Here is an 18,732-nt window from a genome sequence, read left to right as displayed (position 1 = left end):
GAGCGAAGTGCTCTAATGGGGTGATATGGTACTATAAGGTCATTAAGATAAGACAGGGGCTGATTATTCAAAACCTTTTATGTGAGGATTTTGAATCTTTTATTCTGGAGCTGTCAGTGGTGTGTGACATTTTTAAATACGATGAAGGAATACAAGACAGTCAAAAGGAGTTTTATAGAGCTACGTGCACGGGTGAGTGATCGAGTGATACTCACACCGAAGCACTGTAGTCAGCTTTATTTATAACATACCAAGAGACAGTTGCACAGCATTTCCTGTTTTTCAAGCTTACTTAGTATGTGTGTGTGTGTGTGTGTGTGTGTGTGTGTGTGTGTGTGTGTGTGTGTGTGTGTGTGTGACAGGATGTAATGGCATGTGATACAAAATATATGAACATCTTAATACATTTGAAAGCTTTATAACGGAGGTATCTTTTAATAATAGACATCTGCAGTTTAAACGCAAAAGTTACTTCTATCATTCCCTGCTGTTGTTCAAATATTTTGCATCTTATCAACTTCTAGTCACTTGCGGGTAGATTTTCAACTAGAGTGTCATTTAGCAAAGTTAAATGTTCAACATTATAAATTCTTTTTCCTTATTTATATGTCGTCCTCTTCTTCCTCAGAGTCTGTGTCACTTTCATTGTGTTCGAGGAGCATCATAGTCTCTTGTGGGGACATCACATGAGGGGTTATTGCTGTTGCAATCAATCTATTTATCAGTGCTCTGATGCAGGGTATGCAGCAGCATCCACACAGAGTGAGTATGGCTGCGTACATTGCTACGGATACCAGGATTAATGACACTAGGCTCCGATATTTTCCAAACATGTTCATCCAGTTGTCCCACATAGAAGTGTCGACTCCTGAGTGTTCCTTCATTTTCTCGTTCAGAGTCTTCAGGCCTTCTAGGGCTCTGGTCAGACTTCCATCAGCTGCTGTGTTGTTAGGGATGAAGGTACAACATTGCTCTCCGAACATCGAACACACCCCATTCTTCTCGCTCAGTAGCATGTCCAATGCAATTCTGTTCTGGAAAGACATCAGTGAGGTGGCTCTTAGTTGCTCGGCCACTGCATGGAAGCCTGATTGTGTCAGGTTTCCTAGTCTCTGGACGTTATAGTGGATGTAGTTAATTCGGTCCACATTCTTGTTGATTGTACACCACCAGCACACCGACGATTCGAAACCGGCAGCCACTTGGTCCACTAGTTTATATTCGTCTGGCACTCCTCTGGGAATGCCTATGGCATCGATGTACGTTGGGTCTGGTCCAGGTTGTTCTGGTGCTGATCTCTTTTGTCGTGGGTTTATCTTCAGTCGTCCTGCTGTTATAGTTATATCCGTGGCTTTGAGTTTTACAACCTGAATGGGTAGCAACAGTGATACCAATCCACACATGCCAATCCAGTTGTTAGGCAAACGATCATACAGGTTTAGGTCTCCACACCACCACCAGACATCAGCTCTGCTTCGTGGCTTGAATGAGGAGTCCACCTTTGTAATGGTTAGGCAGCTAGTTGCGTTGAGGCTTCCCAGCCTTTCTCCTGGGCCTATCATATTTATGCAGGTGTGGTTTGCTGCCATCACATCTTGTGAGAAGATGGGTTTTCTTTTTCTTCGTTGGTGATGGGAAAGATTCTGTCCCATTTTGTGCAGTTCTTGTCTTGAATGTTGGTATGGTTCATTACAGCTGTCAGGCAGTTTTCTTCCATAGGTGCAGGTACCACTCTCAGTATTGGTCTTGGTCCTAGGCAGACCATGCAGTCATCACTAGCATCTTGAGCTGCTTGTTCTGCCAGTAATAACCAGTTATTTGAGTGTCCTGTGATCCCTGTGGTGACTCGGAACCAGTCGTCTGGCTTTAGTTTTGGTCCCACTATTATGGCAGTTTTCATCGTTTTTGAGAGTGGGCCTGCAGATAAAGCCGGGCTTCCGTTTGGTTCGTCTTCTTCCTGTGGCGCCTCTGTGGATGATGGGACCATGCCTTTCGTTATGTTATTGCATATTGTCACGAAGTGATGTGGATCCTTTCCGCTCTTGTAGATAAATAGGGTCAGGTGGTAGCAGTTAGAGCTACTTGCCAGCGTTGGAACCAGGTGGGTTCTTTTCTGTGATTTTGGTAGCTTCTCCAGCAATGGGTTGTTCAGCGTGTGGAAGTTGAGGATCAGGTGTTCGGCTGTCTTCGTCAAGTTCATTTGCTTTGAAAGGTTTCTTGCTGATTCTTGCAGTTGACTGCTTTGATATGGCGTCCAATCATTTCCAGTATAAGTGAAAACGGTGTCCCATCCTGGGTTGTTTCCGTCTGAACTGGATAGGTACCAGTCGTAGCCTTTCCAGGCTTCAGCTTTGTATCCTCCTACGTAGAATGAGTTAAAAGGTATCCATACGGTAGAGGTGAAGCTTGTCTTGTTGTAACACAGGTAGAGGTCGTCTGTTTTCTTTGCCTGTCCGTCTGTGTCATTACAAGGGTTGAACCCGTGTGTCTGGGAGACAACCAGCAGGCTCAGAAGAGCTGGTAATAGCATGTTGGTCATCATGATTGGATGATTTTCCCTTGGGTGAGCGTCTCTTCTTCTTGACCTTGTGTCTCTCTCTCAAGACCCCCAGTGAGTAGACCCCGGCCAGAGAGGTGGGTTCACGAGTGTTGCCACCTGATCACCCTACCCCCCACCGGGCGAACACAAAGAGGTCTGGAGGAGACTAGGGTCTATGCTTTAGATAGGCTCTACCCTTTTGGTGTGACTTTGATGAATCCACGAAGGTCGTTCAGCAATTTTGCATGCCATGGGCGTGGTGATCAGGACCTGGTAGGGGCCTTCCCACCTGGGAGTGCTCCAGTTTTTTCTTTGGAGTACTTTGATCAGGATCCAGTCACCTGGTTTCAACCTGTAAGAAACTGGAGAAGAATCTGAAACTGACCTCTTTGTGTCTTTGACATATCATGCATGTTCTAATATACTCTTTTGCTGAGGCTTCAAAATTTTTTGAGTAGAATTGTTTAATTCGTTGAGTAGAATTGTTTAATTTGTATATGTAGCCTCCCCGCTGTTGACACGTGGGTTTTCCCACGGGTCACCAACGCTGCCGCTTTGTGCAAAGATTTAGGTCATGTCATGATATCGTCTTGTAATATTGCTCCGTCTTTTAACCAGGAGGATTTTTCATTTTTTGATGCTGCTTTTTGTTCGTCTTTCAAAACATCTATTGATATCAGAGGGCAGGGGGTTAATGTAAAAGCGTCTGCTTCTTTTCCTGCTGCCTCTTTTGCTGCCTTATCTGCAAAGTTATTCCCTCTAGTAATGGCTGAATTATCTTTCTGATGTGCAGCGCATTTGCATAGAGCTAGGTGTTTTGGCAACATAATTACTTCTAAAAGCTTTTTCAAAAGTTCACCATGTTGTACTGGGGTCCCTGTGGATGTTACCATTCCTCTGTTCTGCCAGATTTTAGCAAAATGGTGTACTACGGCAAAGACATACTGGCTGTCTGTGTGGATGTTTACATCCTTATCTTTGTGTAATTCACAGGCTCTGATTACCGCTATTAGCTCGGCACTTTGTGCTGAGTATGAGGAGGTTAATGGCTGTGCTTCAATGACTGTATCTATTGTTGTCACAGCATAACCTACACAGTTTCGGCCAGTGTTGTCTTTACTTGCGGACCCATCTACAAAAATATCTAAAAAGGATGGTTGTGGTGTGCTATATATATCGGCACGTGGTTTCGTTTCCTCGTCTAGCTTGTGAAGGCAGCTATGTGAGTCACCATCTATTTCTGCAGGAAGCAATGTGCTTGGGTTAAGCTGGCCGCACTTCTCTATGGTGATGTGCGATTGTGATAGCAAAATACCTACGTATGATAATTGTCTTGCATGTGTCAGATATGATAAGTTTGCTTGCAGCAGTATTGAGGTGACTGCATGTGGTACTTTGACTATTAAAGGGTGACCCAATATAATGTCTGCTGACTTTTTCACTGCCTCTGCTGCAGCCGCACAGGCTTGCACGCAAGTGGGGAGACCAGAGGCTACACAATCAAGTTTGCAGGAATAAAATGCCAATGGTCGTTGTTTATCCCCAAAGGCTTGTGTCAGTACAGCTTTCATATATCCAGAGCTGCCATCCACATGTAAATAGAATGGTTTGTCATAGTCTGGCAATGCTAGGACAGTGCTGGTTTGTAATGCTGATTTCAGATCATGAAATGATTTTTCAGCGTCAGGTGTCCATGTCAGTTTGTCTCTTAAGGCTAGATTTTTCCCATATATTAAGTCTTGTAGGGGTTGGACTCTGAGAGCATATTCTGGAATCCAACTTCTGCAAAAGTTGCAGAGACCAAGGAAGCTCATCATTTGCTGCTTTGTTAGTGGTTTTGGGTTTTCTTGTACTGCTGTTTTTCGGCTGTCTAACAGTTTGCGGCCTTGTCCTGTCAGTTCATGACCTAGATATATGACCTTTGACTGCCACAGCTGCAGCTTGTGTTGTGAAACTTTGTGACCCTGCTGTGCTAGGTGATATAGCACGGTGAGGGTGTTTGCCTTGCAGTCTGCCTGCGTGTTTTCGGTCACCAGAATATCATCTACATATAGTAGGAACTTTCCTGGAGCAGGCAGAGTGCAAGTAGACATTGAGTGCTTAAGAGCTTCCGCATATAGTGTTGGACTATTTTGAAAACCTTGTGGTAAGCGTGTGTATGTGTATTTCCTTATTCATTGCTAGACAGCTCCCTGTGCTGTCTTCTATGCAGCTTCTGCTCTAAAAACAAATAAATAAAAATGTGTAACTCGCTCATTAGCTTAGTAGTGTCCACATATTTAAATCAGCTTCTCAATCTTGTAGCTTTAGCTGTTATCTACAGGGTTTGGCTTATTAGTTGTCGTTATAAATGTGCTCTACATCTCAGTAATATTTATCTAGGATAAATGACAAGTTTTCAAGCAGGTTAAGTGCCTCTATGCACCTAATTGGTTTAGATATTTCCTTTATTTTCTTCATCTCATATGTCATTATACTGAGTTTGAGCAAACCTTAAGCTTGATGCAGACTACTTCATAACAATTATCCATCTCACATCATACTGACTAGGATACTTCTTGTCATTAATATTATATTTTTATTAATATTATCATCTTTTTCTTTCTATATAATGACAACAGTATATTACAACATTTTATCAGTGTAAATCACTATACTACTACTGAGCCAATTTAATAGTTTAGGATCATCTTACTCAGCAAACAGATAATTTAGAATTCATCCAATCTGTACAAATTTGCTTTTTCTCTGAACAGTTTTGTGCCTACTTTTTAGACTGGTCTTCTGTTTGCCTCATCTCAGATCCAACCTTCAGTCACATTCATTTTCTCTGTTGCATGTCGAACCAAGTAATTTATTATTATTTTTATTTCTATATTTTATTTTGTATCCATCAAGGGCTCTGGGTGGGCTGCAGTCCCACCCGTCATCCAGGCTGGAGACATTTACCTTTTCACACACTTTCCTTGGCTGAACAATGAGACAGCCTTAATCTACCTTATGCATCTCTCTTTTTATAGAAAAGGTTTTCATGTGAATGATTTCCTTTTATTTATTTTATACAATCTGGGCATGATCATCATGCCAACTATATTTCATTGTTTAGTTCTGTTTGTAAGGTTCCCCTTAAAACAGTTACTGCAGAGGGACTGCAAACCATTTGGTTTCAGCGGGTGGCTTCTTAGCCTGTTTGTTCTGCTTTTCTTTTCTTTTCTTTTTTTTCTTGGTTAGTTCAGTTAGTTTAGTTTAGTTAGTTCAGGTTTTGTGGGTTTGTTTCCCATGGTTATTTTTTTTATTTTATTTTATTAATACTGCCAACACACACTGTGGGGCTTGGTGGTACTAGGGTTGGAGGAGGTTATTGAGGCAGCCTTCTACCCTGAGCTAAACTCAGGGCGGCCCCAATTTTATGCGATGAAGCGCAACCTTTTCTCTTCCCCACCACACAATACCTCACAGGAAAACAGAAGAGTAGTACAGAGACCTAGAGTCTCTATTCAAAGGCGTACTTACTCTTTACACACATACATTACGCGCTTAAAAAAACCTGCTTTTACTCGACACTCCTTCCCTTATTAAAGTTTTTAGCGGGTGCGATCCACACAGGAAATGCAATCCCGTCTTATAGGTTACTTTCTAACCTGCCCTTGTTAAAGTGTTTAGCGGGTGCGATCCACACAGGAAGTGCAATCCCGTCTTATAGGTTACTTCCGAACCTTCGGTCCACACAGGACCTCTCTTAGTATCCACACAGGATTCTCTTATTATCCACACAGGATTCTCTTATTATCCACACAGGATTCTACGGTCATGAGTGTCGTTCTAAAGTCGATTTATTCTAAACGCATGATGTTCATGACTGTGTTATATTCACCTTCAAAGTAGCGCTGTGTTCTTTCCCGGTGTAATCGAGTCCTGCCGCCGTGAAGCCTGTCTAAAACACTGGCCAGTAGACGAATTTTTACGACTCTGGGCTTTCCTCGTCTTCCTGGAAGCGAGCGTTTACAGTGCAGGCGATCACAACGTCAGGATCCGATGACTCCGTCTGTGGACAGTTAGATGATATAATAATATCAGTCAACTCTCCGGCTCGAAGGACCAATTAAATGTCAGTGGTGTGTGACATTTTTAAATACGATGAAGGAATACAAGACAGTCAAAAGGAGTTTTATAGAGCTACGTGCACGGGTGAGTGATCGAGTGACACTCACACCGAAGCACTGTAGTCAGCTTTATTTATAACATACCAAGAGACAGTTGCACAGCATTTCCTGTTTTTCAAGCTTACTTAGTATGTGTGTGTGTGTGTGTGTGTGTGTGTGTGTGTGTGTGTGACAGGATGTAATGGCATGTGATACAAAAATATATGAACATCTTAATACATTTGAAAGCTTTATAACGGAGGTATCTTTTAATAATAGACATCTGCAGTTTAAACGCAAAAGTTACTTCTATCAGGAGCCAATAAATGTTCTGTTTCTAGTCCCTGTCAGGACTCTCGCTGCAGCATGTTGGATTAACTGAGAGCTTTTAGGACATCCTGATAATAACCTCAGCACTTCCTTTTGATCATTTTTGTGGGGGGAGGGGACATTAACACCAGATTTTCTCAAACAATTGACACACAACCTGTGAAAATGAATAATTTCAGTAACTACAAGTGTGTGTTTACATTTGGATCGTATAGATATCTGGCATTAAAGCTCAGTCTTCAGAAAATGTCCTTTCTTTTTGATTTCTTTCAGAGCAGTCTGGAATTGATTTTTGACTAAATAATTAAAACTAATAATAATATATTACTATATTATATTACTAACAAATCCAGGACACCCCTGTTGATCCAGTAGCTCTTAATGAAGTTTGAAATAAGAATCGTGGTGAGTTCATTACAAATATTTCACAATTTCTTTTTAAATCAGTCATTACTAAGTGCAAAAACAGTGGGATTATATATGAGAAGGACGGACTCAAAGACTGTCGTGTATCACATATATATTACATAGATGTCCAAAATCAATGCATCATTAATGAAACTGAAACAAAAGTACTGAATTTCATGTGGAAGACCAAACCTCAGCATTCAGGAAAGTCTTATACAGGAGCAAAGATAATGGACGTTACCCGGAGTTTTCCACTGTGAAACCAGGAATAACAGCTTAAAAATGTTGTTGGATTTCTGTGATCTAAATCATTGTCAGCCTGGCAGGCAAATAGCGTGGACACCAAAGTTTGTGAACGTGATAACCTGAGAACAAAGACATGTAGGATTTTAAATCGGTACCATAGGTGTGTCTACTGGGAGGCTGAGGCTTAGCGCTGGTGGCTGCCAGTACTAAGTATTATTATACAACTGTGCCAACCCTTATTTAGTGGATCTTATCTTCTTTCCTTGTGTTTCAGTTAGTTTTTACTCAAACTGGGTGTAGAAGGAATCCTCGCAAAGGTTTCTTTTTCTTCTGTGTTATGTTTTATGTATTTCTCAGCTCTTTGCTTCCTTTTTTCTACTTTAAACTTGTTTGTATGCTGTTGTGTAAATGTTCACACTTATCATAAAGTTTTAAAAAGTAGTAGGCGTGGTGATGAGCAGGAACAGGAGTAAAACTCCAGTAAGTGTACCAGTACTGTACCAGTGTGTAGCATTAAAGTCAAACTACAGTGGTTGTAGTATCAGTAGAGTAGTGTTAGTACTAGAGGTGGGAGGAGTAGAAGCAGGTGGAGGCACTGGCTTTAGGTTAGTACTGCCTTTCTCTGGTTCTCCTTTACAACTCATCTCCTTCTCATTTGCTGACAATGTGCAGAGACATCATCCTTCAGAGCACACCGACTGATGACCCGTCAGCACTGAGCAGCCTGTACATCCTGACAGGACACGAAAGCAGCTACTGAGAGAGGACACGGGGCTTCTCTTTCGACGGTGTTACCAAAGAAAAGCACAGCCTGTCTGTAACTGTGGGGTGGAAACGATGCTCTGTTTCACTGAGGCTGTGCCAGGAAACGGTTCAATGCTGGGAATGACAAATGTTAGGAAGGTATCCTGCTGACTGTCCAGCCTTCACCTGTACTCAAGACACCTGTCAAGGTCCTCGCTGGGGTTATAGTTGATAAAGCTTTCTAGCTTTTCTTGTCTATTCAGCTTACCTGCTTAAATCAGACCTTTCTGTTAAAGCTAATGCAGACTCCACTGATCCGCCCGCTCAGTGTGGACGGGAGAATAACCTGAACATGGCCTCTGGGACATCATCGTACTGATGTTATGAAGCGCTCAGTCAGGTTTTCTTCTTGATCAGACTGAGGGGCAGACTGAGTGTGTTTTGGTGCCTCAACATTCAGTCATATTCTGTAAAGCCATTTTCTGTCTGCATGCTGCACATAAACTCTTTGGACCAGAGTGCTGTGACACCTACACCTTACACCTGCAGGAGCTGCTCGGCCATAGAAAGCTGCTCTGTGAAGTGCACGGCTTTTTTGCCACTGTTGATTTTATGGGTTTAATGTAATAACTAATTTTTCACATCATCGTCTGAGTCGTAATCCCAACGAGGAAACCTGGAATGTAAAACTTGATGGACGCTCCAGCTGAAGAGTGAAGTGTCAGACTTTTAATGTATCTTTCAAGCATTAGCGTACTTACAATGGCAGAAACAGTGCCACGTCTAAAGCATAGGAGCCATCTTCATCTCATTCTTCCCATTTCATGCAAGTTTTTTCTCATCCTCAGATGGACAGAATTTGGTTTGCTGACTTCATTCAGTCACACCATACTAGAGCATAAAAAGTGGAAATAAACTGGTCAGTAAGAAAGTGTGATGCTTGAAAGTATAGCGTAAGGACAGCAGCAGCACTGCATTTACAGCTGATATGATGACTTCAGCATCTTTAAAGAACTGTGAAGGAATTATCAGTGCTAACACAACCTTAAGCACGTGATGTGACCGTATACACTGCTTACACTTTCAGTATCCTTACTTAAAGAGAACATCTCAGAAAAAAGTACAGTTAGCAAGAAGCTTTGAGAACAAGGCAGTGTTATTGTATGCTAACCACCGTGGTGGTGTAGCTTGTCCTGATAAAAAGTGAATGTGGTCACATTATACTTGTTAACTAAAATGAAAAAATAAAATAATTCCACTACATGGGTAAAGATATTTATGATATTTATGGAAAGGATACTATAAAAGTAACACTGGCCTTTCCATGAGAGAAACTTGAAGTACAGTATGCATGTTGAGATTAATGTTTTTTTAATGTGTTTTTGCTACTATGTGAAGATGTGATGTTATTAACAACACAGAATAGACAGAAATAAAGATTTTCATATCTCTTGGAGTTTTATGAAGAGTTTGTTGGGTTGTTCTTCTTTGAATGTGTGGATCGATGCTTCTGCGATTTATATCTTAATCCTTCAATTTGTAAAAAACATTTTGAATTCCGTTTGAGAAGATAAATGAAGGTTCTTGCATTCAAGTGGAGGCTCTAGCAGACTGAGAAAGTAACTGCATAACTGTGTTATTCCTGCACCCATAGCAGCAAGTAAGTGAAGGCAGTGATGAGCGCTGATGAGTTCTCAGATCACTCAGTCAGTCTCTGAACGTCACCTTTATTGTGATCGCACACTTTAAGCTTTCATGCCTGTATTTTTGCACAATTGTGATAATACTGTATTGAAAGAAATCTGTGCACAGACGAACATGGGGTGGCTTTGCTCAGGTAGTAGAGGAAGGTGCTTCAATCCCCATCTGCATGCCAAATATCCCTGGGCAAGATACCAACCCAGAGTTGCTCTCCGAATGTGTGTGAACATTACACAGAAAGTGCTTACAGAGAAAAGTGCTTGCGTACACCTGAATGAGGCAAGTTCTTTAAAGTGCTTTGAGTACTATATAAGAACCAGTCCATTTACGTCGCCAAAGCACTCAATACTCTCTTTACAAAGTTCTCTGTAGTTTGTTTCTCCAGCACCATATTTGACCGCGGTCAAGTGAGCCCTCACTTACGACGACACAGTCAAGCCAGCCGCACCTAAAATGTTGTTGCACTATTCTTATGCATATTACGGTACGGGTGCCGACTGGCTTAGAAACGCAGTCTTTTGTGTCCTGACCAGAGATGGGCAGTAATGCGTTACTTGTAATCCGATTACTTTTTTCAAGTAACGAGTAAAGTAAGGGATTACTATTGCAAAAACGGTAATTAGATTACCGTTACTTTCCCGTAGGAACGCTGCGTTACTAAAACCGCGATTTTTTGCGAGAATGTCTCATGACAGTGACGCAAGCAAGTGCAACGTTCGTGACAACAGCTGTGTGCAGATCAACAATGGATAATATATCGAGTGCGGGAGAGAGTGTGAGCGTGCAGCGTTTAAAGCGTGGAAGTACTGACCTTACTTTAAGTTTGATTTCATAAAAAGTGACAAAAACATTAGTGTCCATTGTGCGTGGGAAGAAAACTTCTTTTTACAGCGAAAAAAAACCCTAAACTTCCAAGCAAGCACCGAGTAGCTACCACGTAATGGGAAACTCACAGAGAAACTCGCGGATTCTTCCACTGACCGCTGCGGCACACCTGCACCAGGGTAAACCTCCTCCTACCCTACTCCTGCTTTACAGGTGAAAATAGAGTAAAAGGACCGCTGAGTCTTTGATTTTATTTATTTTCTGCTGTGTTTTACTTGCATCTATTTGAAAGACTGAGTGTAAACACAAAAAATTATTTTATGTGCTGGAATGTGCAGAAAATAGGTTTAAATATTAAACAAATTTCTTCCAGTCAGAGAATGTTGCATATAATTCAATTTTTGTTTGATGCATAAAGTTAAAAGATTAAAACTAATAAAACAAATTTTAAAAAGAGACTTTTCCATTTGATTACATTTTGTATGATGGATTATGCAGAAAAAGTAGAATTGGGCTGAAAGATCTATCGCTTTATCACCTATTCAGGTTGTAAATCGTGTTTTTAAAAAGTAACTAAGTAACTAAGTAATTAATTACTTTTGAAAATAAGTAATCAGTAAAGTAGCGGGATTACTTTTTGGGGGAAGTAATCAGTAATTAGTTACTGATTACTTTTTTCAAGTAACTTGACCAACTCTGGTCCTGACACTATTGTACTTCACAATCCACTCCCAGTTTTGGTTCATCTCCACTTTTCACCCTGTGATCCACACGCCCAAAATTACTGTACGATTTTCCAGAAAATCAACAGTAAACTTTACCCAATTTACTGTACTGTACTCTATATTTTCTCGTCTTTGACATCAGATTACAGGAAAACTGTAAGAGGTGACACTGATATCTCACTAGATTCTGACTCTGGGTGACCCCCACACGCCCAAAATTACTGTATGGTTTCTGAGATTGCTGTGTTAACCCTCTCAAGGCAGGCGTTGCAGATTTGCAACAGTTAAGAGCTAACATCCTGATTACCCCACATACATATTTCATGAGTTTTTTTTTACTCAGAAGTACCACTGCAGGTATTCTTTTGTGCATTAGCAACAAAAACTTAATTTGAGCCTGAGAGGGTTAAGTATGAGTATGACAAAGGCTAAGAAAATATACTGCCTAAAATAATATCAAATTTAAACAACAAATTACAAAATTGCCACACCTGCTGTTATTGCCAGGTGTTCGATAGAGCATTATTTAGTCATAAAAATACATATCATTGAAATATCATCAGTAAAAGAAACACTCTCACTATGTAAGACATGTTAGCAAATTCAGTTAATAAATAATGTATCAAATCTATACAGATGTTTGAAGGTATAATGCAAAGCATGTTTGTTTCTTATGGCTTACAAATGTGTTTGCCTTTAACATAATTTACATTTCATTTATACAGTTTCACAGACGAAACAATAAAATAGGTTTCCTGAACTGTTCTTCATGGCCCAAATTTTGAATCCTTTTGAGGGTGATGCATTATCCATGAAGGTGGGCAATTTGTTCATTGATCTCTGACCCTCGCTGACTCTGACGCCTCCTAATTCTGCTTCCAGCCTTGCTGATTAATTTGTTGTCACTGATGCTGTCACCAGTTGTACACAACATCTCTGTTTGTCCACCAGTCTACTCTGTAATTCAGGTGAACCCAGAATTACCTGCATCTTTGTAATGTTTCAGAAAATATACACTATATGTTGATGGGCATTGTCCCACTTTTCTTTCCTTTATAAGTAAGAATCTCTATGGTTTTAATGACAATTCATATACAGATTGTGGAGGACATTTAATTCAACACTCAAAAAAGTTCCTCACCAGCAGACTGTAGTACAATTTCAGCCCACCGTTAATAAACCCATCCAATGCAGCGTTATCAGAGAAATTATGCAAGTGTTATGTTTGTATGTACTGGTAATCTATTTATCATTTATCATGATTCCTGCTCTGATGATTACTTTCTTCTCCTTCTGTAATTTGAATAGATAAAGGATGTTGAACATTAAGCTCCAAACAGGATGAATGAGGAAGACCACAGAGGAGAATCATGGATGTAGTGAAAGAATACATGCAGATGGTTTTTTTCATGGTGGAGGAGCAACTTCTGATACCATCTTAAAGAAAAAACACATAAAATTGAAGAGTAAAAATAATGACAACAATATGTCTAAATTTGTTATGGTCCACACTATGGTCAGAGTTGCCCACTCATATTTAACTAATTCAAACACAATTACTGCATTTAAATGCTTATGTTCTAATAAAAGGCATCGTTTAATACTTCTGCCATGACAACCCAAATAAATCAATGAGAGGGAAACGGGAAGATTAGTCATCAGGCAAGGTTTACTGTTCATTTACCATGCCTTGATAACAGTAAGCTTAACAAAAGACAAATGTTGGGGACGAGAACCGGTGTTCTGTCAAAACATCCTACCGTAGCATAAATTTATAGTCTTGTCTATCAATCCATGCTAACTTATCAGAATATGCTACCTTACGTGGCTCCGTCGTATAGGTAGCATGTTCAGATGACCCAATCACACTATTAAAACATGCTTCCTGCTGGGATTTATTTAGGTAGCATGTTCAGATGGCCCAATCACACTATTAAAACATGCTTCCTGCTGGGATTTATATAGGTAGCATGTTCAGATGACCCAATCACACTATTAAAACATGCTTCCTGCTGGGATTTATTTAGGTAGCATGTTCAGATGGCCCAATCACACTATTAAAACATGCTTCCTGCTGGGATTTATTTAGGTAGCATGTTCAGATGGCCCAATCACACTATTAAAACATGCTTCCTGCTGGGATTTATTTAGGTAGCATGTTCAGATGGCCCAATCACACTATTAAAACATGCTTCCTGCTGGGATTTCAAATTCAAATTCAAATTTTATTTGTCACACACACACAACCATACACAGTATGACATGGGGGTGAAATGCTTGTAGCTGTACAATGCCATTAAATGACAGAAGAAAAGTTTTACAATATTTACAATTTACTACAAAAATTTACAAATTAATTTAGGAATTTACAGTAAAGAATGTGCAAATAGCAGAAGAGATTATAAAGATAAGGATTATAAATTATAGGAATTATAGGATTATAGGAAATGTGTGGTGGTGCGTGTGGTGACGTGTGTGAGAGTCCAGTCTTATAGTGACGTGTTTGGGAGAGTCCAGTCCTACACCTGGTTCAGGCCCCGAATAGCCTGGGGGAAGAAGCTCCTCTTCATTCTCTCTGTTTTGGCCTTAAGGGAGCGGAAGCGCTTCCCAGACCTCAACAGTGAGAAGAGTCCATTGTTGGGATGGGAGAGGTCCATCATAATCTTCCTAGCTTTGGACTTGCACCGCTTGGTGTAGATGGACAGCAGGTCAGGGAGCTCTGATTGAATGATGCGTTCTGCCGAGCGCACCACCCTTTGCAGATCTCGTCTGTCCTGCTTGGTGCTGTTCCCAAACCAGGTGCAGATGTTTGCCGCCAGGACGCTCTCGATGGTGCAGGAGTAGAAGTTCTTGAGCACCTTCAGTGGCAGATGGAAGTCTCTAAGTCTTCTGAGGAAGAAGAGACGCTGACGGGCTTTCTTAACCAGGGTGTTGATGTGACAGGACCATGACAGGTCCTGAGTGATGTGGACACCCAGGTATCGGAAACTGTCCACTCTCTCCACTGGCGTGCCACTGATGATGAGGGGTTTGTAATTCCTCGCCTGCTTTGTAGTGAAGTCCACAATCAGCTCCTTAGTCTTGCTGATGTTTAGGAGGAGGTTATTCTCCTGGCACCAGGTCTCCAGGTTCCTAATCTCCTCCAGGTAGGCCGTCTCGATGTTGTCGGAGATCAGGCCCACAACAGCAGTGTCGTCAGCAAACTTGACAATGGAGGTGGTGTCGGATGTGGCTACACAGTCATAAGTGTACAGTGAGTACAGCAGGGGGCTTAAAACACAGCCCTGAGGCACTCCAGTGCTGAGTGAGATGGAGGGGGAGACTTGTTTTCCTACCCTCACTGATTGGGGTCTGTCTGTGAGGAAGTTGAGGATCCACTGACACAGTGATGAGCTGAGTCCTAGATCCGTCAACTTGGTGAAAAGCTTAGAGGGAATTATTGTGTTGAATGCTGAACTGTAGTCCACGAACAGCATCCTAACATAATTCCCTCTGCCAGTGTCCAGGTGACTCAGGGATGTGTGGAGCAGGTGAGATATGGCATCGTCTGTGGAACGATTAGTCCGGTAAGCAAACTAAAGTGAGTCGATGGTGGGAGGAAGTGAAGAAGTGATGTGATCTCTCATCAGTCTTTCAAAACACTTCATCACAATTGAAGTCAGTGCTACTGGACGGTAGTCATTGTGGCAAGCGGGCTGTTGTTTCTTTGGAACAGGGACAATAATGGACCGTTTGAAGCACGTGGGAACCACAGCTTGGGCCAGGGAGAGGTTGAAGATCTCCGTGAACACCGGTGCTAGTTGATCAGCGCAGGCTCTAAGGACCTGGCCAGGGATTGCATCTGGTCCTGCTGCCTTCCTGGTGTTCACCCTCCTGAAGGTGTTCCTCACGGCATGCTCTGTGATGACGAATGCATTTTCTTCACTGGTGCACTCCGAGCGCGCGCAGCCGTTTGTTGTTTTAATTGCTGCGGCGTCAAAGCGAACATAAAACGTGTTCAGCTCATCAGCCAGTGAAGCATCTGCATTCATCATTGAAGAAGCTGGTCGTTTATAGTCCGTTATAGTCCGCAGTCCTTTCCACAGGCTCCTAGAGTCGCACTGTCGTAGCTGTGACTCTAGTTTTTCCCCGTAGCTCCGCTTTGCCTTTCGGACCGCGCTGCGCACGTTGTAGGACGCAGCCTTGTATAGGTCCATATTACCGGAGACAAGCCCTTCATTGTAGGCAGCGGTGCGTGATCTCAGAGCGTCGCGGATGTTTTTATCCACCCACGGCTTCTGGTTGGGAAACGTTCGGATGATAGTTCTTTCTGCTGTGTCGTCCGCTAGTTTCCCGATAAATCCCACAACCGCTTCCGTAAACATGTTGATGTCATCAGAGCTGTGCCGAAACATGTCCCAGTCTGCGTCATCCAGTGCGTCCTGCAGCGCGGCCACCGATTGGTCCGTCCAGCGAGCGACCTCCCTCCTGATTGGTGGTTGCTGCTTTAGCCTTTGTTTGTAAGCAGGTATGAGGAAGATGGCGGAATGGTCCGATTTTCCAAATGCCGGCAGGGGCTGAGCCTTGTAACAGTTCTTGAACGGGGTGTAGCAGTGGTCTAATGTCCTCGTGCCCCGGGTGGGGCAGTTGATGTGCTGGTGAAGGTTGTGAAATGTCCGTTTGAGATTCACTCTGTTAAAATCTCCCATAACAATGAGTGCGGCATCTTGGTGAAGTGTTTGTTGATGTGTGAGAGCCTCATGTAGCTCACATAAGGCAGTGTCCGAGTCCGCGTGAGGCGGAATGTAAACAGTGCAGGCAATGACCGCAGTGAATTCCCGAGGGAGATAGAAAGGGCGACACTTAACGATCAAAAGCTCCAGATTGGGCGAGCAAGAGCGTGTGAGTGGGGAGATGTTTGTGCTGTCGCACCATCTGTTGTTCTCCATCAAACATACTCCACCACCTCTTTTCTTCCCCGACTCCATTGTCCTGTCCATGTGGTAAACCGAAAAGAACCCCGTCGGCTGCACGGCGTGGTCTGGTATCGCTGGGTTCAGCCAAGTCTCGGTGAAGCAGAGGAGGTTGCAGTCCCGAATGTCTCTCTGGAACTTGATTCTGGCTCTGAGGTCATCAAGCTTGTTCTCGATGGATTGAACATTGGCTAGCAGGATACTGGGCATGGGTGCGTGGTGTGCGCGAGCCCGTAGCCTGTTCCTGATGCCGGCTCTTTTACCTCGAGGCCGTCGCTTAGGGTCGCGTCCTTTGTTCTCTCTCAGGATCTCCTTTGGCCAGGTTGGGTCCGGAGTTAAACATGGTGAAATGTTCGTGGATTTATTTAGGTAGCGTGTTCAGATGGCCAAATCACACTATTAAAACATGCTTCCTGCTTGGATTTATATAGGCAGCATGTTCAGATGGCCAAATCACACTATTAAAACATGCTTCCTGCTGGGATTTATATAGGTAGCATGTTCAGATGGCCAAATCACACTATTAAAACATGCTTCCTGCTGGGATTTATATAGGTAGGATGTTCAGATGGCCAAATCACACTATTAAAACATGCTTCCTGCTGGGATTTATATAGGTAGCATGTTCAGATGGCCCAATCACACTATTAAAACATGCTTCCTGCTGGGATTTATATAGGTAGCATGTTCTGATGGCCCAATCACACGATTAAAACATGCTTCCTGCTTGGATTTATATAGGCAGCATGTTCAGATGGCCAAATCACACTATTAAAACATGCTTCCTGCTGGGATTTATATAGGTAGCATGTTCAGATGGCCCAATCACACTATTAAACATGCTTCCTGCTTGGATTTATATAGGTAGGATGTTCAGATGGCCCAATCACACTATTAAAACCATGCTTCCTGCTTGGATTTATAAAGGCAGCATGTTCAGATTGCCCAATAACACTAATTTAAAACATGCTTCATGCTGGGATTTATATAGGTTCCTAGATGTTCAGATGGCCAAATCACACTATTAAACCATGCTTCCTGCTGGGATTTATATAGGTAAGCATGTTCAGATGGCCCAATCACACTATTAAAAAATGCTTCCTGCTGGGATTTATATAGGTAGGATGTTAAGATGACCCAATCACACAAACAAGATACGTGAAGATATCAGGGTAGGACAGTGGCGGTAAGTCGTCTGGGTCTTTACTCCACTGCCGTATTTCATGTGGGTCCAGATTTGCGATGCACTCTAATTTTTTTCAAGTGCTGCTGCTTCGCCTCTGGACGCAATCGGTCTCTATACCGTCTGTTTTCTTTTGAGCTGCTTTTAAGCATGTTTCTTGTCGTCGTCGTTCCAACACGGTGCGTTTGTTTTGATTTGTGGACCCGGAAAATGGCGCAATACATTGCGGGGTGAACCAGGTGTAGGACCGAACTCTCCCACACACATCACATCACTATAAGACTGGACTCTCACACACATCACATCACCACACACACTCTGGTTTTTCTTCATGTACACTTCCTTATAATCTCTTTCTGCTATTTGCACATTTTTACTGTAAATTTCTAAGTTAAATCTGTAAATTTTGTAATAACCTGTGATAGGTTTGTAGCGTAAACCTATTCGCTGGAACGTTAAGGACAATTTGCTACACAGCAAAACAAGACACGAGTAGGCAAAGTTCTTCATGTTTCTCGTGCACGGGAGAGAACCGGACAAACGCCGTTCCTTCGCTTGACCCCAGTTGCTCTCGTCTGCTCCCCCGTAACACTGCTCTTTTATTAAGGTTACATGAATATACATAGGTTCATTAACATATGACGTCTACATACAAACAAAGAGTACCTTGCCTGTGCATTGTGTAAGTGTGTGTGTGTGTGTGTGTGGGGGGGGGGGGGGGGGGGGGGGTCAGAGTGTGACCCCATAAATGACTTCCCTAACCCTGCTGGTCTGGAAGTCCAGCAGTTCATCTAAACAAAAGGCACTTAGACTAAAACAGATATAGATAAGTTTATCCTACCATAAATCAATAAGACAAGGTACGACCTCTCCCATGCTCCCAGGATGTAGGTGTGAATGCCAGAACACTCTGGAATGCACACCAAGTCTTTGCAGA

General features: G+C 42.3%; 1 protein-coding gene across 1 annotated transcript in view; it reads left to right on the top strand.

Annotated features, from left to right (window-relative positions):
- The window catches only part of LOC120739208 (mitogen-activated protein kinase kinase kinase kinase 2-like), a 39,611-nt gene extending 29,963 nt beyond the window's left edge, over window positions 1-9,648 (top strand). The window contains exon 10 of the mRNA XM_040040906.1: window positions 8,338-9,648. Coding sequence (XP_039896840.1) covers window positions 8,338-8,425 — 88 coding nt within the window. The 3' untranslated portion in view covers window positions 8,426-9,648. The remainder of the gene's footprint in view (window positions 1-8,337) is intronic.
- The last annotated feature ends 9,084 nt before the right edge of the window (window positions 9,649-18,732 follow it).

Source organism: Simochromis diagramma, unplaced genomic scaffold (genome assembly GCF_900408965.1).
Source record: "Simochromis diagramma unplaced genomic scaffold, fSimDia1.1 OVJJ01000288.1, whole genome shotgun sequence".
Lineage (NCBI taxonomy): Eukaryota > Metazoa > Chordata > Actinopteri > Cichliformes > Cichlidae > Simochromis > Simochromis diagramma.
Note: the sequence above shows the minus strand (reverse complement) of the source record. Positions and strands in the feature narration are given on the sequence as shown.